At 38.6% G+C, this 23,779-nt stretch overlaps 1 protein-coding gene across 1 annotated transcript; it reads right to left on the bottom strand.

Moving 5' to 3' along the window:
- Positions 1 to 1,132: 1,132 nt before the first annotated feature.
- LOC110890608 (protein MAINTENANCE OF PSII UNDER HIGH LIGHT 1) lies at positions 1,133 to 6,301 on the bottom strand. The gene is made up of 3 exons (XM_022138219.2): positions 5,972 to 6,301; positions 2,965 to 3,099; positions 1,133 to 1,790 (listed from the first exon to the last, which is right to left on the bottom strand). Exons 1-3 carry the CDS (start codon positions 6,155 to 6,157, stop codon positions 1,299 to 1,301), a joined length of 813 nt encoding a protein of 270 aa, XP_021993911.1. The 5' UTR covers positions 6,158 to 6,301; the 3' UTR covers positions 1,133 to 1,298.
- Between the last annotated feature and the right edge of the window lie 17,478 nt (positions 6,302 to 23,779).

Raw genomic sequence — 23,779 nt, 5'->3', positions numbered from 1 at the left:
CTGATTTTATTAGAAGAGGTGAGGGAATATGTTTTCACATCATCATGTTGGTTGTTTGTTTGTGGTTTATATAATTATTGGTATTATTTATTTTTATCATTTAATTACCCTTGAATTGCATGTTAACATTTTTAAACAAATAAACAAAAACAATTTTATTTAAACAATAGATTTAATCGCCAATTTTTGTTGACCAGAAGATTATTTTACACATGATACAAGAAATCAGGTTTGACGAGCATGGATGAAGATCACGTAGGAAATTTCTTAGTCAAATGAACTGGATATGTATTCTAAGTTTTACATCTTGAATATTGTTCGTATTATTTGAAATTTATTTGGTTATGTGACATAGTTAAATTGGTTATGAATAATATTTACACATTTAATAGTTGACATAAGTTATGGACAATTATCTTGACCCAGTCACTAAATTCGCTATGAATCAGGGTGTGACAAAAGCTATATAGCCTGATTAAAAAGTTATAAAGTAATATGTTGATATCATGAATTAAAAAGCTTAGTCAGGTAATACATTATGAATTAATTTTAATTTAAATACTTTGACAATGTAAATATAAACCTATGTTACACTATCTAGTATCTATGAAACTAATGTGAATTCATAGCCTCAATTTGTATTTACACTATGTCACATACGTAATAGACTACTAGTGTTAGTTCGCATGTGAAAGTACGCTATAAATTAACAATTCAATTATTATTTTGAATCGAAAATTCAGATATGAGTTTACATTGTGAATTCACAATCTCACATAGGTGGTTTGTGTAAAGGTGTAAGCGAGCCAAGCTGACCTATCTTGAGTTAGGCTCGTTTTAAATTATACATCAAAAGCTCAAACTCAGCTTATGAACAATTTTTCAAACTCAAGTTCGGCTCGTCAATTGTTTATTAATTATATATTTATAATACATTATGGATTAACATTTATTCATAATACTTTGAAAATTGTAAATATAAACGTACGTTACACTATCTATGGAACTAATGTGTATTCATAGCCTGAATTTGTATTTGTATTTACACTATGTCAACTAGACTACTTGTGTTTTGTAATACTGTATTACTTTGAATAAATACTTTGAATAAAGCCTTCTAACAGCAGTATTATGGTGTGGAATAAAGCCTGGGAGATTGATTATTCCAACAATCAACTGATCAATAATTTTACAATGGTATGACGAATTTGCTTGTAGCACAAAGTATACAACTCAATGAGAACCATACATACAACCACACTTTACCGTTACATATAAAAGCTAGCCACATTTTTAACTTAACTGGATTCGGCCACAACTTCTTCCGACACTACTTGTGGCTGTCCAGCCGAAGTTGACGTCTCGGATTCGACCACAACTTCCGACACTACTTGTGTCCCACTCTCCGGCTGTCCAGCTGAAGATGATGTCTCGGTTTCCGAAGCTCCTGAATCTACTGCAGCTGCCGGAGCTCCTGAATCTACTTCGGCTGCCGGAGCTACTGATTCTACTTGTGGGGTAGAGGTCTCTGGCTCGGGTGCGGTTGGCACGGAAATTTGGACAATTTCCGCGGGTTTGAATTTGGTAATGTAGTAACTAAGTGATGGACCCGAGTAATCTAATGTTTGTATTTGTGGTGGGTTCTTCCCTACTTGCAAGAGAATTGCGGATGCAGCGGCAATAGCGATAAGCGCGCCAAAACCAACTAATCCCGCTGTATTCTCTGCCCCGTCAGCTGATGTACCTGATGTCCCTGAGCTGATTGCACTCTCTGCCACGTAAACTGCAGGCTGCGCGAGTTTATTGACATCAAATTGTTATTTCCTGATGGTCTTTTCTTTTCTTGAATTTTACAAATAATTAGTCTTAGATATGATTAAAAATCCTATATTAACACACCGACACTCTATTTTTTGGCGTAAAATATTGTGGCTTTATGCATTTTGAATACGGACTTGCTATTTGTTTGACTCACTTCGCCATTCAACATGTTTCCATGTTAATATGATTATAAAGCCAAATTATTACAATGATAATCTAATGTTTTAAATAGGTCATAGGTTTTGAGCATTTTGAATACATTTTGGATGCCCTTTGACCCGAAGCATAACCCAAATTTCCCTGTCTCGTCACTATGGTAACTGTAGTTTGTTGATAGAGTAAATTACGATTTTGGCCCCCGTAGTTATATCACTTTTAACCTTTTAGCCCAAAAAGGAATTTTTTAACATCTGAGCCCCCAACGTCTTTTTTTCTAACCCTTTTGGCCCCCAACGTCTTTTTTTCTAACCCTTTTGGCCCCTAAAAGTAAGTGGATGGGGTTAGTGTTAGGGGCCAAAAGGGTTAGAAAAAAAGACGTTGGGGCTCAGATGTTAAAGGATTCCTTTTTGGGCTAAAAGGGTAAAAGTGATATAACCACAGGGACCAAAATAGTAATTTACTCTTGTTAATATCTAAGGCTATATTCCTACTAGGTATTATCAATTCCTTTAAAAATAAAGTCTACAGGTTGCAAAATGGGAAAAGGGCAATCATTTTTGTCCAAAATCTCTATATTTTCTATAAACAATCTTGTTAAAATATCAGATGATATTACAAAATTTATATCATCTCGATGAAAAGATAACTTTCCGAGTAAAATGATATAGGACGTTTTATGGATTAAGAATACACTTTTTGCGACTTTCAGTCCATTTCCGTTTTGGCTACCTTTCTTTAGTTTTACATATTTGACTTGTTAGGAATAAAACTTACTCCGAATCAACCCATTTATAAGTACTTTGCATCAACTTATGAACGAGTTGGTTAGGTGTGTGTTATCCAAAACTAAATCTCCAAAGCATCGTGAAAAAGAAAAGAAAAAAAAAGAAGTTTTCACTACCTAAACATGTGAGACTGAAGAATCTGGTAAATAGATGAGTAAGATTAAGTTTAAGAGATAATATAAATACCGGAAGCACTAACCTCAACTGAATATATATTTGTCTGCCCAGCCGTGTCCTTCTCAACATAACCACTCCAATCACGTCTACGAGGTGGGAATGTTCCAGCCACTTTGGTTTTCTCCCCGGCTAACCATTCCATGCTCACTTTCCCTACCTGTTTTTATATCACAATGCATATATTCATCATATTCAGATTTCAATATCAAGTGTACCATATATATCTAACTCCGTGACCACATTGTATCAACTTGCAGAATATATTTTCCCCAAAAAAATATATTCTTGCTGTAATCTAAATCCGTAAGTGGCCAGAGTGACACAAATAGCGTGAAATATAGACACCCCGTCTATGATACACATTACTGATTACACACACACATGATAAAGTTGAGTTAAATGTTCCTATGTCAAGACAGCTGGAACCCCGTCTATGTATATAGTATCAAGCAATCCCCTGGCAAAGTCGAATACACAGGGATGATAGACAAGATTCAACATCTCATGAATGCCCTATATTTTTTAATAGCCAATAAATATTAGTTTTCATTGTCAGCCCAAAGACGTTTTGTGACTACCAAAAAAACATTTTTTTAGTAAATTAACAGCCATTCAAGCTCTGTATTGCAGAACCACCCTTACGATTTCCATACTACAATGAAGGTTATATCATGTGAATGAAGTTTATAGAAGCTTAATTGCAAGAGATGTCATATAACAACATCTTAACAGGATGAAATAAGTTGACTCGAATCATATAGACATTAATTATCATGTGTGAGATTTGGTGTTTTTGAAATTTCATCCCTATCATTTGCAATGGGAGTAATCAGGCATGCATAGAGCTGTAAACGAAGTGAACGTTCAGCAAACAGTTCGTGAACCGTTCGGCGGGAAGTTCGTTTACGTTCGTTCGTTTAATAAATGAACGGACATGAACAAGAAATTTCGTTCGATTATTTAAATGAAAGAACATGAACATAGGTCTCGTTCGTGAACGTTCGGTAACGTGTTCGTGAACATTCGTTCATCTTTGTTTGTTTATGTTGTTCGTGAGATTTTTGTACTTTTATTTATTTTATCTAAATATTTTTTATATTCTTTAACTTTTATCTATTTTATTATCCTAAAAATTATAATAGAAAGCCCTTTTTCCACCGTGTTTATGCATCGTTCTCTTTTCCTTCCTCTATATTCACATTGGCGAACACTATTCACCTCTGTTCTACGATTACGACTTCAAGTTCTAGCTGCTCTCTGCGCCATCCACATTTAGCCTCTGTCGCTTTCACCGACTTTTTTTGTGTTCGTGAACACATTCATTTCTTTAACGAACGAACACGAACATAAAATCTCGTTCGGTAAGTGTTCAAGAACCGTTCGTGAACACATTATTTCCTTAACGAACAAACACGAACAAGGCCTTGTTCGTGTTCGTTCGGTTCGTTTACAGCCCTAGAGCATGCATACTAGAAGCTTGCAAGCAGATTATATGGGCAACTGGATATATCAAATAAAAGAAAATATTAGCAAAGAGACTGATATGCTGAAGCTACCTCCCTAGTCTCGGATTCACCCAATAGATCATGTGTCTCTCCTGTAGCAAATAATGGACAAATAATAATGCAAACCCAAGGCAAACCTACAGCTGTTGGCTCAAAGGATACAAATTGAAGATGGCATGTGGGAGAATACCAAAGACTTTTGTGATAGGTTTCTTAACCTTCCCCTTGAGGACAAGGTTCGAGCCCAAACGGTGGGTACTCATAGGCTGAAGAAACCTAAAAGGGTGTCTAAGAGTAATCCAAACTACGTGGATTAACATGTCACCAAACAAGGATAAGAAGTCTAAGCAGTTGAAAGATCATAACCACTAGTTGCTGAATATGACTCAAACAAACAAACAAACGTACCCAGTAATATCCCACTCATAGAATAGGGTCTAGCATAGTTGTTAAAAGTGATCACTTCTTGCGCCTAGGCACATTTTCCAGGCGAGGCGAGGCAAGGCGAATGCGCTTTAATTCATCAGGAGATGGTTCAGGCGCAGATTACAGCGAGTTTCCGGCCAAATTCTCTAAATGCCGGCAACATTCCAACCAGATTTCTACTTTTATCCAAGGAAAACTACTTTTATACACTACTACACTAATATTTTAGAACTTTTGGTACTAATTAGATGATATTAAATGTTATATTATAGCTTTTGTTTATTTTATTTGAGAATAGTATATCGAGCCGGGGGTCTCACTGGAAGCAACCTCTCTATTCCTAAGGAGTAGAGGTAAGGTTGTCTACATCTTACCCTCCTCAGACCCTACCTTAGCTTTGCTATTGGTGGGATATACTGAGTATGATGATGGTGATATTTGAGAATAGTATAACTTTTTCTAATACATAATATATTTTTTTATTTTTTTCCTCAGGCCCTCGCTTTTTTTGCGCTTTGCAAACACACCACATGCAAGGCCTGTGCGCCTAGCGCCTTTGATAACTATGCGGTCTAGAGTCTAGGGAGGATGAGATGAAGGCAAACCCTACCTCTATCCCAGGAGATAGAGAGACTGCTCCCAATGAGACCCACAGCTCAACACAACCTTCTTTTTTCACAGTACAAGACACAAAAGAGAAGAATACCACTTGTTTATCCTTATAAGCTGGTTATTACTATTTATCCACCTTCTCAGTCGAGAATTAGCGAAACTTAATTATATAAATCTGTATTTAAACTCTTGTATGCATGCCAGTGAATAGAAATTGCTAACATAAATTTAGTTTAAACTCAAAATCAATTAAGGTAATAACAGGACACCAATAATTCAGCTACACACATTTACAAATTAAAGCAAAACCAATAAATTCGTTTTCCATCAAACACACAATTTCCATTCACAACAATAAACACTTCTTCATCATCAATCACTTATCCAATCAAACAAGTTCTCTAAACCTAATAAAACTCCAAAAACACCCAATTATTTCCAACAAATTCATATTAAAAACAGAATCACTCAAATCAAAACCGTTACCTCTTTATCAGGAGCACATTCTTCAACATTACAATCCTCTTGCTCATCAGATGAAGCTCGAACTTTGAAAAATCTGAGACTCTGTTTCTGATGAATCTTATTATAGCGATTGTTGTTGAAGAAACTTACTCTCATGTGTGTGCTACAGCTGTTTGCTGATAATGCGGCAGCAGCAGATGACGCCATTTGGTTGTAATTCAGCTTCAATTTTGTTGTTCGAAATCGAAGATTATTTTGTTGTTGGATATCGAGATTTTGTGAGTGAGATGGTGCGTAGGGATTTGTTTTGGGGGATTTTTTGTGGCTGGTTTTGAGTAGGCGTTGGATGAGTTTCCAGCGTTGATTTGATTGCCTTTTGTTTTTTATTTTGCATGGAATTTTGACCCGACCCGACCCAATAAGGTGAGGAGAGAATCACATAAAAGATTAAAAAAATGTATTAAATTGTTTTTTCGTGTTTACATGGTTTGAGCCAAATTACGAATTTAGTTTTTAGGTCACGATCTTCACATGCTTAGCTTCTCATTGGTTTAATGACAAACTGAATTTAAAAATAAGTAGGGTAAATTACACTTTTCGTACGTAAATATTTGTATTAAATTGTAATAGATAGCGTTTAACTTCAATAATTACAGTCACAATCCTTTATTTAGAAAATGTGTTACACATTTCGTCCTTTAACACTAAACAAGTGAAAATTTTCAGTTATTTCTATTTACTCAAGGGTATTCTGGTCAGTTCATCTTTTATTTAAATGTTTAATAAATAAAATCAAAAAAAAATTGCATATACACACTCCATCTTAGGGATGGGCTTTTTTTCCCAAATACCCGTACTCGTACCCATACCGTACCCGTACCCGTACCTGTACCCGTACCGATTTTAGGTATTTGGTATATGTATCGGTACCCAATTTTATTGATTTTGGTATTCGGTACTTTCGGTATTGGTATGGGTACGGGTACGGGTAAAAACGGGTACTGGTACCGAATTCTATGTACACCTTTAAAAGTTTTTTTGTATTATGTTTTATTTCATATTATGGTATTTATAGTATACTCGTATTGATTTTACCTATGTGGTACCCGTATCGTATTGGTACTCGTACCAATTTTACCTATTTGGTACTCGTACTATATTGGTACTCATGTCAATTTTACCTATTTAGTACTCGTACAAGTGCTCAAAAAGTAAATAAAAACAAAATGGTACCAAGCGGGTACTGTACCGAAAATACCCGTACTCGTACCCGTACCGTACCTATATATTTGGTACGGTATTTGGTACCTAGTTTTGTTCAAATTCGGTACCGGTATTTTCGGTACTGGTACGGGTATAGGTACGGGTACTGTACCAATCCCATCCCTACTCCATCTTCTCCAATTTCCTAACCCTAAAACCCTAAATCACCACATTTCCCCCTCCTCCTCTCTCCTCTTCAGTTCTCTCTCTCTCTCGAATCCCTCTCTCTCTAGAATGCTTCGTGGGAACTATTGACTGACTTGTAGAAAGTCATTCGGAATTTGAATACCAATTTCATATTTAACCTTTGCAGCTTCCTATTCAATTAAACCCTAAAGCTTGCAACTTTTTTTAAATCTTTTGTTTATAGAGACAATTTCTTGTTCAGACTCACTTTGATCTAATCATAATGTGTTGCAAAAATCGTTTTTTTATCAGGGTTTTTTAGCTTGCTTTTATAAACTGTGTAAAGGGTATATTTGGGAATTCTGATTTCAAATGTCTGGAATCAAAATTTGATTGTGTCAGTATAGGTTTTGACTAAGGGGAGTCGGTATGGTTCAGTGACATCATTCGGGGATGGCATTCACCGCACGGTGAATGATTGCCGGTCCATCAGTGAGTGGGGAGGGTTGATTTCGGTGTATAGTCACCGATGAGAGGAGAGAAGAGGAGAGATACAACCAATCAAGTATTTTTTAATTGAGGGGTGTTTGAACCATACCTAGTGATTGAGTGTAAAATGGGGAGTAGAATGGGGAGTTGACATGGCATGTTATTATTGGGTAGATAATGACTCAAACACCCTAGAGTGATTGAACCATACCCTCCACCCTAAGGGTGAGAGGGGCACTCCCCTCTTAGGGGAGTCCCCTCTCTTACGCACACCCAATCAGGTTATGCCACGTCAACTCCCCTCTTAAACTCTCCTCGCACCCCAATTTGATGGCGGCACTCCCCTCTTAGGGGAATTGTTTTTTTATTAAAAAGAAAAAATGTTGATTGGTTGAAAATGAGGGTGGCCCACCATCTTCTCTCTCCTTCGTTGCGGTGAACCCTCCCCGATAAACACCCCCGATTTCCCTCCCCGCTTTGTTGGCGGCACCCTTCCCGCTCGGCAACCCCCTCCCCGATTTCCCTTCCCGCATGCACCCCGCTCCCCCTAAGACCATGGGGCTTGGTTGGGGCATTGGTTGACACGTGGAATGGGAGCCCCCCACCACTCAAACCTACGTCCATGGGGTATGGTGAGGCTTGGGTTGGGGGGCATGAGTTTGGTTTGGCCATTGAGAGCCTGCCATGTCACTTACTAGCCCGCCCCACGCCCGGCTTCAAACCCACGCTAATGGGGGTCACGCCCAACCCAAGCCCCCGGGGTGGTGGCTTGGACGTTTTCAACCAACCCACGCCCCAACCCAAGCCCCATACCCCATGACCTAAATGGGTCTTAATTCTAATTCCAAGCCTCAAATTTCATTTCATTATTATTTATGACAAATGCATGATGTAAAACCAATTTGATTTTCATTTTTTTTTGGTATTTTTTGTTTTATTTGATTTTGATATATTCTTCACTTAATGTTGATTTTGATATATTCTTCATTTAATGTATTTGTGTTTATCTTTATAGATGGTGGCACATTTTACAGCATCATGGTACATCCCTTCTGTAGCCATGAACCCTTTTATAGAAGAGCTGGCCTTAAGTTTCAGTGACATAATCTTTCTCATAATTGACCTGTAGGAAGCGGCAGAGGTTAAATATGAAATTGCTATTCAAATTCTGAATGACTTTTCTACAAGTCAGTCAACAGGTCCCACGAAGGATTCTAGAGAGAGGGATTCGAGATAGAGAGAGAACCGAAGAGGAGAGAAATATGATGATTAGGATTTTAGGGTTAGAAAATTAGGGAAGATAAAGTGTGTGTATGCAAAAAAAAAAATTATTTTATTTATTAAACATTTAAATAAAAGATGAATCGACCAGAATACCCTTGAGTAAATAGACATAACTGAAAATTTTAACTTGGTTAGTGCTAAAGGACGAAAGGTGTAATCCGTTTTCCAAATAAAGGATTGTGACTGTAATTATTGAAGTTAAAGGCTATCAATTGCAATCCAGTACAAACATAAAGGACGAAAATTGTAATTTACCCAAATAAGTATATATATAACTGAAACCCACCCACACCCCTCTACAGTCAATTAAATATTAAGTGGGATAGTGTCATGTTGAATTTTTCTTCATGGAAAGGTGTAATTCGTTTCGTAAACGAGGCATATTAAGTCCATGTTTATATGGTTGTTTAAGATCATAGCTTGAGTAAGAGAAGAGGCTTATTGGTTGGGATTGCCATAAGAGTTTAGTGGTATTCAGAACACTTTTTATGTGTCACAATTGTGAATGTATTTAGCTGGTGAATATATGTGCCTATTGACAATATAGAGATTGATGGTAAACTTCACTATGACACTATGTGAAGAAATCGATCACTATATTGACCATAAGGTTAGCAACTTCATAATAAGGTGGTTAATGAGTCGTTCAACGGAATCATAACAAAGGACACGATATCACTTAGGAGGCAAAAGAAGAAACGTTGAAGTATTGTCCTTACTTATTCTGTGTCTAATTCATGCTTGAGGATGGAATCTTAAATCAGCAGGGTAGATATGTAACATCCTAAATTTTGTGTGTATCTGATATAAATGCGTTAGACTCGTGAAATCAGGTTATAGTGTTCAGTTTTGAGGACTAGTGTGACAACCCTCGCAATTACAGGTACTGTACAAATTAATTAACTCTAATTATGTGCTTAATGACTGTGATTGATTACAACTGACACTTTAAACTGCTTACTGATTTATGTTATATACATGCATGTGCATCCTTTACATACAGTCACTCCATTTATTTCATACAGACTCTTAGTGACAAACCTGATGCACAAAGCACAATTAGCACAGTGAGCGGATAACTCAGACACATGCTGACAATGCCAGCACATAGACAGACACTATATTGAGGCCAGTATGGGCCAGGGATAAAGTACTACACCAGTACGGAGTGTAGGGAAGTGAGGACCATAGGACTGTGTCACTAGGTGATAGTTTGAGTGCCGGAAAGTGCCTAAAACTCATTTTAAGTACAGAATTCTGCATTTTCAGTAACAATTCAGCTTTTAACACACTCGTATTATACAGAGTATTGACTAAATGGTCCTGACCACTTTCCTAAGTGTTGGAATTAATTTCGTTACAAAAAGATGCATAAAAGACACTATGCGGTACAATTAAACGCTTTAACGGAACGATACGTAACCGAACAACCAGACATTACCCGGGACACCAAAATATTGTCAGAAATATTATTTTATCATTCTTAATTATTTACGGTCACAAAAATCCCCACACACTATAGAAACATGGCATACACCCACTATTCTTGAAAATACCCTTAACCTTCTAATTAATTACCCACTAATTACCAAAATTTTACATTTTACCCCCCCCCCCTAACCGAATTTTCAGCCCATGATTACTAATATATTTTGTTGAGATTTTAGTTATGGAAATCTTCATTTGATTGCCCAAGAATCTAATTAATGATGACAATAGGTATTAGGGTGCACATGGTTCCAAGGATTTTCATCATAACTTCAAAGATCACACTCCACCCTCATTCTCTCTCTCATTTTCGGCCACACTATAGCAGCCACCATCACCACCACTTTCACACCACCATCTTCCATTTACAAGCTTCCTTCAAGTGTAGAAGATGGATGCTAGAGACTTACAACTTGTGGAACTTCAAAAGGGACTTTGTTCTTACTTTTTCATCATTTCTCATCATCTTCTCCACTAGAATCATCCCTAGCTTTAAGCTATTAGTAAGTTCCTTGCTTAAACTCTTGTTCATCTTGTTCATGGTTAAGATAGGTAATATGATGAAATTTACAAGAACACTAAAAGTTTAAACAAGAAATATGAACAAGAAACATGCTGATTTACATTTTCAGCCAACTTCAACAGGCTGTAACTAGACCATTTTAAATCGAAAAACTGATTTTCTGAAGCCTAAAATATGCATTTTGGAATAACCGAACAAATGGCGCTGGAATCGTAATTTTTCGAGGTCGTTTACTATTTTTAAAGGACTGTTTTTGGACAGCAGCTTAAGCTGTGTTTTTCCTGCAGAAAAAGTGTGTTGTATTTGGAGTCATAACATGAAACCTGAGTAGAATCAACTCATGGAATTTTTACAGTAGATGGTCACCGTTATCACGATGATCCTCCGACTAGAATTTCGTCAATCGGACTTACGGTTAATTTTTAGTGAATTATTCCGTAAACTGCAATCAGAAAGTAACAAATCTGATTGCAGTCGGGTAAATAAATATCTATAAAATATTGGTAACGAACTGGACTCTGATATTTTTACACAATAAAATTTGGATCGTATGAGTCATTCTGTAAAACTTTGGGAATTTTTGGAAAAGGTTAACTATTTTATAAAAATCCTCGAAAACAGTCTAGTTTTGGGTGATGAAGCTGAAATAAAGTAAGTAATGCTTTGTATGTCTATATGTCGGTTTGATTATTGAAAATGAACTACGGGATATACGTAAAAGAAAATGATATCCTATGAAGCATGGACACCCCTAGTTACAAAGGAGACCATGGCAAAATTTCCCGAAAATCCTAACACTTAGTAAACATTTTCTAGACAAGAGTTTACTAGTATATTTTCTACTAAGTTTTTCAAAGATAAAACTCGTCATAATATTTATCGAAATACGAAGTATCGGAGGTTGGTTTCATACATGAACATGGTTAAATATATATATATCCTCTAAAAGGGACTTAAAAATATATTTCCGACATCCCATCCTTGGGAAGGAAACGCATATATATGATACTTTAGAAGTATTGATACTAGGATATGGAATGAACAAATATTCCAACACGGCATATGATTAAGTTGAAATACTAATTATTTTGACAAATAATTATCACTCGAAATAATATAAGAAACGTAACTCAAAAACATAAATACTAAGACAAGGCACGACCCGTTCGTCTAATAGACGTTAGACCATTGTAGGTAGTCGTGTTTGCTGAGGAGATTTGGGTTACAAGTACCGAGGACGCAATACAGTGAGTTCATGTCCCCCTTTTCTCTTTAACTGTTTTCAGTTTTACACCTCGGGGGTGAAATACATGTTACAGACATTTACAGACATTTGCAGACATTTACAGACATTTACAGACATTTACAGACATTACAGACATTTATTTACATGGTATGGTTAGCTTAAGGAGGGTTTTTATTACGCGAACATGTGAGTGGTGGGCATGACACTTAAGGCCATTAATCCTCGTTGTAGGACCGAGGGACATTAGTGATAGATCTATTTGGGTGTAGCGAGCCCCACTCTTGAGTCCGCTGAGTGGACCATGAGATGACTAAGTGCCCGACGCACAAATCCGCTAGGTTTGAGTCTTCCTGCATCACTTCACACTTATCATTGGCTTTGCAACCCAATGGTGGTTTCTTTTTCCTTATTGCTACATACCAGGGATTTTCATACATACAGACATTTTTACAAAGGTTTATACATACTCACTTACACATGAACTCGCTCAACTTTTGTTGATTTTTCAAACTACATGTATTTCAGGGAATTAGTAAATGGATCTGGCGGGCGTTGGAGTTTTTAAGCTGCGTTGTGAATAAAGATGTCATCCAAGTCATTCGGGCTTAGGAGGCGTATCTTAATCCTGGACGAGATACGTGGTCCTAAACTCGGGGTTGTTTTAAAATCTTTTGTTGAGTCTTTTTGAACTCCTTAAAACATGTTATGGTTGGTAACTTGAATTTGGTCTCGTCATTTCAGACAATTATGTTGTACTACTTTTAAACTTAAATTAATGGATGTTGATGTGTGTAAAATGCAACATATAAATCACATCAATTAAGGCATAAAACTAACCCTTTTTAAGTACTAATGTTGGAAAAAGAGTGTTTTTGTCTTCCTTTTGTATTTTCAGGATGAAATGAGCTCAAAATCACAAAAGAAGCAAAAAGACAACTAACTCTACCATAAATACAAGAAAAAGGAACAAAAGTGGATTGCCCGGACCCTCAACGGCACCTCCCAAGGCAAAGGAGAAGAAACAGAGTCTGAACACGCCCCGTGTCCAGCGAACACGGGGGCGTGCCCAGGAAGCAGCAGAAAAGACAAACCAGTAGAAGCTTCCATTGCCCACCACGGGGCCGTGTCCAGCGAGCACGGGGGCGTGGTGAAAGTACAGCAGGCGCATTAATTGTAATTCGCAATTACAATTAATGAAGTGAGAGAATGTCAGACGGGCACGGGGCCGTGTCCAGCGGACACGGGGCCGTGTCCAGCCTTCTGTTCAGCCTATAAATAGAGGAGCTTGGCTTCATTCTCTCTCATCCCTTGGCACACCACCTCTCTCACACTTCATCCACCACCCACCACCACCATAACACCATCATCCACCACCATCATCCATTGTCCATCGTAGAGTGTGTGTGAGTCGTCTCGGGATCCAAGATTGATCGTAAGAGTTCTTGACAATCAAGGCCATGTTTGCCTAAGTCTCTTACATCACTTGGTGAAGACAAGTGTTTAGTATAATACTTTTTATTTTTAATCTTTTGCACTTTTTATTTGGTTTTGTATTAATGACTTTAATAACTAGTTACTTATGTTGAAGGTGATCTTTCCTTATCGTTTGTCCGTGGTGTCTTGGCATTATTTTACTGTCTATATAAAATAAAAGATTTTCACCATTCATATCTCCACGGTCTATATGGAGGTATGTTGGCTACCTGGTCGGGGGTTAAGGGAACGGTTTGGTAAGGGTCTTGCCCTTGTTCAGCGTTTAGAGGTCCTGCTTGGGACCTGGGTCAATTTTAGTAGGATCTCCTTCAATGCCCATAGGTATTGGATGGCGGGGATCAAAACTCTTTGACCCCCTCATAAGTTAACTACTATTAATACTATAACCCGGCTATTTAGGACTGTATCCCTGCTGACTCAGACTACTTAGCCGAGGGTAACGTCACCGCCAAAAGCGGGGCCTACCACAATTTGCATTAATAACTTAATTCATTATCTTTCAATAATCCGACCCTTTAGGATTGTATCCTTGCTGACTCAAACTACTGGGTTGAGGGTAACGTCGCCTTCAAAAGAGGGGCCTACTACAATAACTAAGATAATCTCTTAAACAAGTGCAAAAGTGCGAAAATAATCAAAGGTTATACTAATACACGTGTCGGATCCAAGTGATTCATCTTGTCGATCTGTTTTTATTTTATTTTTATTTTCAGCATTTAGTTAGTTTTTACTTTTCTTAGTTTAAAACATTTTTCTCACTTTTTGATTTGATTAGACGTTGAGGATAAACCGGTATTAAAAGCTCTTGTGTCCTTGGACGACCTCGGTATCTTACCAACACTATACTACGTCCACGATGGGTGCACTTGCCCATATGTGTGTTTAGTGTTAGTGAATATCGTGTTTTATAAATTTAAAACTTGGCTAAAAGTGTAAAAAGGGCTTAAATATACATCTAAAAATATAACACACTTTACGCACATCAAGTTTTTGGCGCCGTTGCCGGGGACACAAGGATTTTAAGAAAGCTTAAAATCGACGGCCTAATCAGTTTTTCAAAACCTTTTTAAAACGCGCGCATATTTTTCTGCATTTTAGTTTAGTTTGCATTTACAGTAGCCTGAACACGGGGCCGTGCTCGCTGAACACGCCCCCGTGCTGCATATTTTTAGTTAGATACCCAGATACAGAGTCTGAACACGGGGCCGTGTTCACTGAACACGCCCCCGTGCTCAACGTGACCAGTAACTTTAATTAAAACGCCCAGATACAGACCCTGAACACGGGGCCGTGTTCACCCAACACGGGGCCATGTCCAGCTTCTGTTTCCGTCTTATTTTTGTTTTCTGGTCCCGAGACTCAGTTGTGATCTGTTGAGTGATTCTTATGGATCAATACTCAAGAGGTTACAACTACACCTATGATGAGGATGATTATAGGGGTAATTATTGCACTAATTGTCGTAACGCACGCTCGGTTCAATATAATAACTCATATCAACCATCCAATTCATACAACCATTATGAGGAGCCCAGGTACGAGCCATCAACTTCATACACATCCTATGAAGACCAAAGGTATGAACCTCCTCCCTCATACTCATATTTTGATGAACCAAGGTATGAGCCTTCATACTCATACTTTGAAGATTCAACATATGAGCCACCACCTTCATACTCTTATTATGAGGAACCATGGCGTGAACAACCCACCTCATATGAGTACTATGAAGAACAAAGTTTCGACCCTTATCCATCATATACTTACAATGAAGAACAATGGTGTGAACCATCTACTTCATATGAGAATTATGAGGAGCCAAGGATCGAACAACCGGATTCAAGCTTTGAGGATCCAAATTCTTTCAATCTCACCGAAGTGACCAATAGGACATTAGAACACATTAAAACTATCGAACGTTGCATAAAAGAATCTCGCGCAAGGGAAGAGGAACCCCGCGCAAGAGAAGAGCTAAAAAATGATAATAACGTAGAGATAGTTGAAAGTGTAAAAATGGAAGAACAAGAAAGTGAAAAACCGACACATGAGTTAAACAACGAAAATGGTGAGTCCGATAATGTTAAAATTCAAGAAGAGTCTAATTTTGAAGAAATTAACCTCTTGTCACCTACTTTCGAAAATCATTGTTTAATAACCCCTCATGCCAAGTTTTTAAAAGAGTTAAACACTAGTGCTAAAATCAAAGACTTAGTAAGTGTTAAGTTAACTAATGATCAAACCTCGCTAATAAAAGAAGATCCTTTTGAAATTAACATTACACCGGTTCCATGTTTCTTTCAAAATTCATTTATTAGCAATATCACCATCGATAAGGATCTTTGTGTTAACATAATGCCTAACTATATTTTTGAAAAATTAAGTGTTAGTGATTTTACTCCACTTCAAATACCCATTTTTCTATCCAATCGGAAAGTAATAAAATCAATCGGTGTAGTTGAAGATGTTTTGGTTCAAACAAATCAAATGGTAATCCCAACCGACTTCGTCATCCTAGATGACGCCCCCTTAGTCTTGGGAAAACCTTTTGTACAAACTCATAGAGCTTTGAAAAACCGGAAATTTAACAATCTACCTCTCCAATTAGGGGCATTCAAAAGGAGCATAGATCTTGAGCGCTCAATGAAATATCCTTTTGGCAACAATGACCCCCTAATTGAAGATGAAGCTGAACCACCCGATACAACCAACGAAGAGGACCACTTTTTCGAGGAAGAGATAGCCATAGAACAAACCTTTAAGGTTCTTGATCTAGATGAGCCACAAAATAAGGTGTCTTCTAAAGACCCACCCATTGAGCTCAAAGAACTTCCTAAAGGTTTGGAATATGCTTTTCTAGGCAAAGAAGGTAGTTTACCCGTAATTATTTAATCTAAATTAAGTAATATAGAGAAAGAGAAATTAGTTAACCTACTTAAAAAACACAAAAACGCGATCGCTTGGAAGCTTGTAGATATTAAAGGAATAAGCCCTTCCATGTGCACGCACAAAATTTTAATGAATGATGACTACAAGACGGTAATTCAACCACAACGAAGAGTGAACCCCAATGTTCAAGAAGTGGTTAAGAATGAAGTCATCAAACTACTCGACGCCGGACTAATCTACCCTATCTCCGATAGCCCGTGGGTAAGTCCCGTTCAAGTAGTCCCAAAGAAAGAGGTATGACGGTAATAACTAACGAGAAAAATGAATTAATACCAACGAGAACCGTCACAGGATGGAGAGTCTGTATAGATTATAGGCGATTAAATGAAGCGACTAGGAAAGACCACTTTCCTTTGCCCTTCATTGATCAAATGTTAGAAAGATTATCCGGTCATAAATTTTATTGTTTCTTAGATGGTTTTTCAGGTTACTTTCAAATACCGATAGCACCAGAAGACCAAGAGAAAACAACTTTCACATGTCCCTACGGAACTTTTGCATATCGACGCATGCCATTCGGTCTATGTAATGCGCCTGCAACATTCCAACGTTGTATGGTCGCCATTTTCCATGATATGATCGAAAAGACAATGGAAGTCTTCATGGATGACTTTTCCATCTTTGGAGACTCATATGACCAATGCCTCGATAATCTTGAACGAATGCTATCCCGATGTGAGGAAACTAACCTCGCCCTTAACTGGGAAAAATGCCATTTCATGGTAACAGAGGGAATAGTACTCGGTCACAAAATCTCAAGCGAAGGAATGGAAGTTGATCGAGCAAAAATAGAGACTATTTCTCGATTACCTCCTCCATCCTCCGTGCGAGCAATCAGAAGTTTCTTAGGACATGCCGGATTTTATAGAAGGTTTATCAAAGACTTTTCAAAAATTTCAAGGCCTCTAACAAAATTACTTGAAAAAGATGCACCCTTCATCTTTGACAAGGAATGCAATCAAGCATTTCTAACCCTCAAGGAAATGCTAGTCAATGCACCTATCATGATAGCGCCAGATTGGAAATTTCCTTTCGAAATCATGTGCGATGCAAGTGACTTCGCTGTTGGAGCAGTCTTGGGACAAAGAAAAGAAAAACATTTCCACCCAATTTATTATGCTAGTAAAACTCTTAATGATGCGCAAGAAAATTATACAACTACAGAAAAAGAATTACTAGCGGTGGTATTTGCTTTTGATAAATTTCGTTCTTATCTTGTTCTTTCTAAAACAATAGTCTATACAGACCATGCAGCCATCAGGTACCTCTTCAAGAAGCAAGACGCAAAACCCCGTTTGATAAGATGGATTCTACTCCTCCAAGAATTCGACATTGAAATCAAGGACAAAAGAGGAGCAGAAAACACTGCTGCAGATCATCTCTCACGCTTAGAAGACCCAGCTTTGGAGACAACCAGAGACGAGCAAATCAACGAGAAGTTTCCCACGGAATCCTTGGAAATGATGGAAAGTAGACAAGAACCATGGTATGCCGACTACGCTAATTTCTTAGCTAGCGGTGTAGTCACCAAAGGATGGCCACATCATCAAAGAAAAAAATTCTTTGCTGATGTAAAGCATTACTTTTGGGAAGACCCCTATCTTTTCAAAATGTGTGCCGACCAGCTCATCCGAAGGTGTGTCTATGGTAATGAAGCACGAAGAATTCTCCATCATTGTCATGAAGGTCCATACGGAGGACATCATGGTGCCGCAAGTACCGCACGAAAGGTATTTGATGCAGGATTTTACTGGCCGACCATTTACAAGGATGCACAAAACCTTGTAAAGACATGCGATGCCTGCCAAAGATCAGGTAATATTTCTTCCAAAAATGAAATGCCTCAAAATGGCATTCTCGTCTGTGAAATCTTTGATGTGTGGGGACTCGACTTCATGGGACCTTTCCCACCGTCAAAGGGAAACAAATATATACTTGTGGCAGTCGATTACTTGTCTAAATGGGCAGAGGCCGAGGCTCTTCCAACAAATGATGGAAGAGTGGTGGTAAAATTTCTGAAAAAGCTGTTCTCTCGTTTCGGGACACCAAAGGCTTTGATAAGTGATAGAGGTACCCATTTTTGCAATCATCAACTCGAAAAAATATTAACAAGGTATGGGGTCTATCACCGGGTCTCAACGGCATATCATCCTCAAACAAATGGGCAAGCCGAAGTGACTAATCGAGGTTTAAAACGAATACTTGAAAAAACCGTAGGAATAAATAAAAAAAGAATGGGCTGACAAATTAGACGACGCTTTATGGGCTTTTCGAACTGCTTATAAAACCACTATAGGCACAACCCCATATAAACTCGTCTATGGAAAAAGTTGTCACTTGCCAGTAGAAATAGCTCACAAAGCCTACTGGGCAATAAAAAACGTAAACTTAGATTTGGAAAATGCCGGTAAAAATCGATTTTGTCAAATAAACGAATTAGACGAACTTAGGAATTGTGCATATTCTAACTCCGAAATTTATAAAGAAAGAATGAAAAATTTGCATGATAAATATATTAAATCTAATGAATTTCGGGTTGGAGACCAAGTTCTATTGTTTAATTCACGACTTCGATTATTTCCTGGTAAGTTAAAATCTAGGTGGTCAGGACCTTTTTCCGTCACCCATGTTTTTCCACACGGTGCAGTAGAAATTAAAACTCGAAATGGGACACCATTTAAAGTCAATGGCCAACGGCTGAAACTCTACCGAGGATCCATTGAGGATGAAGAAGAGGAGATCTCACTTCAGACGGTTAACGAATAAACTCATACCCGACATGTTACAGGTAAGTGTACGTTTAAAAACCGGTAAATCTTCTAACCATTTTTCGGAAATAAGGGGCATGCACACGAGCACATAAAAAAAAAATTCAAAAACTTTGCCCGGCACGGGGCCGTGTCCGCTGGACACGGGGCCGTGTCGAGACGACTGTCGGGATAAAACCCTCTTTTCCTATCAGTTACACCATTCCACACGCCCCGTTTAGCCGAAAACTCTCTGGTTTGAGGCGATTTTCTGCAGTTTTTCAACGTCACCACCGAATCTAACAACGTCAAGGTATGATTCTATCTTCATTAGTAGTTAGATTAGTTACTTGCATGTAGTTAAAACATCAAAAATTGGGGAAAAATCTAGGGTTCTTCATGTTCATCCGGATCGAACTCAAAATTTTTGATAAAATTTGTTAGTAGTAGTTTAGATTAGAGTAGTAGAAAGTGAATAAGCATGTATTGTTGATAGATTTGTCCGATTTCCAAATAAAACCCCAAACCCTTGTTCTTGAACCGAAAAACACGAAATTGAAAGGGTAAACGGTTTGTTTTGGGAAAAATGACACTTAGGGTTTCATTTTCGGGGGAAACCGCTGCTATTGGGCTAAAAATTTTCAGGTTTTCGAAACCGGGACGAAAAATGGAATTTTTGAGTTACAGACGCCTGGACACGGGGCCGTGTCCGCTGAACACGGGGCCGTGTCCAGCCCACTGTTTGCAGTTTCACTCTGATTTTCCTTGTTTCGTACTAACTTTTTATGTATTCTTTTCAGATGTCGAAATTCACAAGGTTTACGCAAATGAACTGGACGCTAGGGCACGGTACGAGGTTCTACAAACAAGACCGGAAGAGTACCCAAGGCGGGCGTGTACTGATTTGCTAACCATGGTGAACCAACTTGACCGCTTCAACAACATTGTGAGCGGTCCACTGCATGTCGCATTGACCACCCGACTACGGTCGGTACATCAATGCACGATGGAGTTCTACAGCACCTTCATTTTCAACTCGAGGCGCGAACCGTTTGATCATGACGCGGTCGAATTTCGATGTGGAGGGACCACGTTTAGAACCTCCATGGCACAGTTTGGAGCCATCATTGGGCTATATAGTGAAGAGGAAGCGGGGAATGAAGAGAATACAGGGGGTTACGAGACTTGAATGCAACTGAACGCCAAGCCGCATGGGCTCAAATAGGTGAAGGAATCTACAACCCGAGCAGCACCAAAAGTACCAAACTGAGGGACCCGCTATACCGATACATCCACAGGCTCCTATCGTACTCGCTGAACCAATGCCACAACAGTAGTGGCGTTGTTGGGTTGAAAGATTTGGTTGTCCTTCACTGCATCCACAACCAGAAGCCTCTAGATGTTCCGTACCTCCTACTGCGAAACATGCACCTAAACCGCCTTGCTCATGCTCCTACACCGATCTTCTTCGGAGGATGGGTGTACCGTCTTTTCAAGCACTTCACGAATATCCCAAGGTCCTTCGAAAGGAGTCCATGGTCGGGACGGGTCGATTATCACATTTGCCGATCCATGAACTTGCTTTATGAAGCGGAGGACGGGACGGTGAGCTTTCAGAGAACGCAAGGCTATGCATGGAACCCGCAAGAGGCTCTAGTTCTTCATGCACCACATCCCCATTTTCAGTATCCACCCCAAGGCGATGCGGGCCAATCCTCCTCTCAAGGAGGTGGTTTTCCTAACTTTCAAATTTTACATGATCTCTTGCAGGAAAACCTCATGTGCACAAGGAACACCTACAATCTCGCCAACAACACACACCACCGGGTTGGAGCTATCGAACGCAACATTAACGATATACAAGATGATATCGGTAGCATCCGGGAGTACATGGCGAGGCAAGGGGGTGGAGGTGATGGTAGTGATGAAGACATGGAGTAGGAGGCTTGGAGGAACAAGGGGCTGGTTGGTGATGAGCCCACAGGTTTAAGTGCCCTTCTATCTATCAAACAATTCATGGCCTGCGTGCCATTTGTCGAACAATTTACTTTCTCTAACTACTTTTTATCTTTGTTTTATTTTTACTTTGTGTTTGGATGATGCTTGACGATGATAATTTAGGATGGTTTGTGCTTGTTTGGTTGGTATTTAGTGTTTAAACAGGTGCAATGCAAGGGTTAGAGTGCTAAACATTAGCACTTGCAGCCCCATGATGGAGAAACCGGGAGACAAAACCTATTTTTCGGGCTAACAGATTGTCCACACGGGGACGTGTCCAGCCGACACGCCCCCGTGTTCATCTCCCAGATCTGCTGTTTGGCTACTGACCTGCAATTTTTTGCCAGACACGAGGTCGTGTCCAGCCGACACGCCCCCGTGTTCAGCTTCTGTAAGTTATCGTTACTGGCAGTTCACCACGGGGTCGTGTCCAATGGGCACGGGGCCGTGTCCAGACTGCCAGTAACATAAACCTTTGCTTTTAAATCCACTTTTACACATTCTAATCAACCAAAAACATTATTTTTGGACACATTGAGGACAATGTGTAATTTAAGTGTGGGGGGGATGCTAAAACCTTGAAATTTTGCAAAATCCTAAACACAAGTCTTACACAAAACTCTATTGGAACCGCTAAACACCCCAAATTTTTTCAAAAAACTTTTTCATTTTTTTTATTTACTTGTCTTAGTTTAAGTTGGGAATAACAAGTTCTAAAAAGGTTATATTTTTACAAGTTTACAACCGATAGCGTCGTGATAAAAAAAGAACCAACATAAGAAAATTATGAAACGGTATAACAAGTCTAGTTAAAAATTCGATTATATATGCTTGGTCACATTAAAAACCCATTCCCACAAAAGTGAGTTTTGAGCCTTTATTGAGCATAAAAATACACATATTTAGATTAAATGCTCATTTTTCGTTTCTTGTGTGAATAGCCGCTCGGTCCTTACAAATCTAGAACTTGCCACGACGATACATTCCCGGTCCTTACCAACTTAAACCCAAGTAAGTAAATGATGGAGGCATTAGGACTAACCATTTTTCTTTCAAAACCATTATTTTTCATTTTTTTTACCTACCCAAAATCCCCCTAGATAGCCCATTTGAGCCTAAACCTTTCATTTCATTACCCCAAAACCCTTTTTACCCACCAAAAACCTTTTTTTTTTTAGGAACAAGTTCGCTTTTTCGTAAACTCACCTTTTTATGTGACGATCAAAAAATAAAAAATGATGATGATGAAGTCAAAAACAAACAAAAGCTATAAAAGCTTGTTTGGAGAAATACTTCAAAATAAAAAAAAAGTCACTAAAAACAAGGTACTTCACGAAAACCGACGCTTGTTACGATTTTCGCCCTTTTTACTAACCACTAACCAACCACCCACCTTTAAACCCAAGCCTTCACCCAAAAAGTCCTCTTGATATTTACAAAGGTAAAAAGTTAAAAAGGAGGAGGATTGATTGCTTGGCAAGCCTATGGAAGACGTAAGTTCCGTGCCGCTCTCGAGTGATTCACTAAAATATACACCTTCGGCCGAGTGTTGAGTGATCTCCCGTGAGATATGTGAACTTGTATATAAATGGAATTTTAATAAGGCATGCTATGCCCAAATAAGTAATTTATCTTATGAAACGTTCAAAATAAATCATAACGAATAGGATTGTAAATAAATAAAAATAAAACCTATAAAAACCTTGGATTCCCGACACTCTAGGACAAGCTAAAAAACTTCTCTTCTACCTATTCCATTTGGGAGTGTAAGCCACATTTAAAGAGTTTTGCTTGAGGACAAGCAAAAGTTCAAGTGTGGGGGTATTTGATGTGTGTAAAATGCAACATATAAATCACATCAATTAAGGCATAAAACTAACCCTTTTTAAGTACTAATGTTGGAAAAAGAGTGTTTTTGTCTTCCTTTTGTATTTTCAGGATGAAATGAGCTCAAAATCACAAAAGAAGCAAAAAGACAACTAATTCTACCATAAATACAAGAAAAAGGAACAAAAGTGGATTGCCCGGACCCTCAACGGCACCTCCCAAGGCAAAAGAGAAGAAACAGAGTCTGAACACGCCCCGTGTCCAGCGAACACGGGGGCGTGCCCAGGAAGCAGCAGAAAAGACAAACCAGTAGAAGCTTCCATTGCCCACCACGGGGCCGTGTCCAGCGAGCACGGGGGCGTGGTGAAAGTATAGCAGGCGCATTAATTGTAATTCGC

The sequence above is a fragment of the Helianthus annuus genome, chromosome 11 (assembly GCF_002127325.2).
Source record: "Helianthus annuus cultivar XRQ/B chromosome 11, HanXRQr2.0-SUNRISE, whole genome shotgun sequence".
Classification (NCBI taxonomy): Eukaryota; Viridiplantae; Streptophyta; class Magnoliopsida; order Asterales; family Asteraceae; genus Helianthus; species Helianthus annuus.
This window is presented reverse-complemented; position numbering and strand designations above follow the sequence as displayed.

Excerpts from the sequence above, each read along its gene's own strand:
- LOC110890608 (XM_022138219.2), bottom strand. The coding sequence starts at position 6,157 with ATGGCGTCATCTGCTGCTGCCGCATTATCAGCAAACAGCTGTAGCACA. Across the intron at positions 3,100-5,971 it reads AATGTGCTCCTGATAAAGAG|GTAGGGAAAGTGAGCATGGA; the intron begins GTAACGGTTTTG and ends ATATAAAAACAG. Across the intron at positions 1,791-2,964 it reads CAAATATATATTCAGTTGAG|CCTGCAGTTTACGTGGCAGA; the intron begins GTTAGTGCTTCC and ends AAACTCGCGCAG.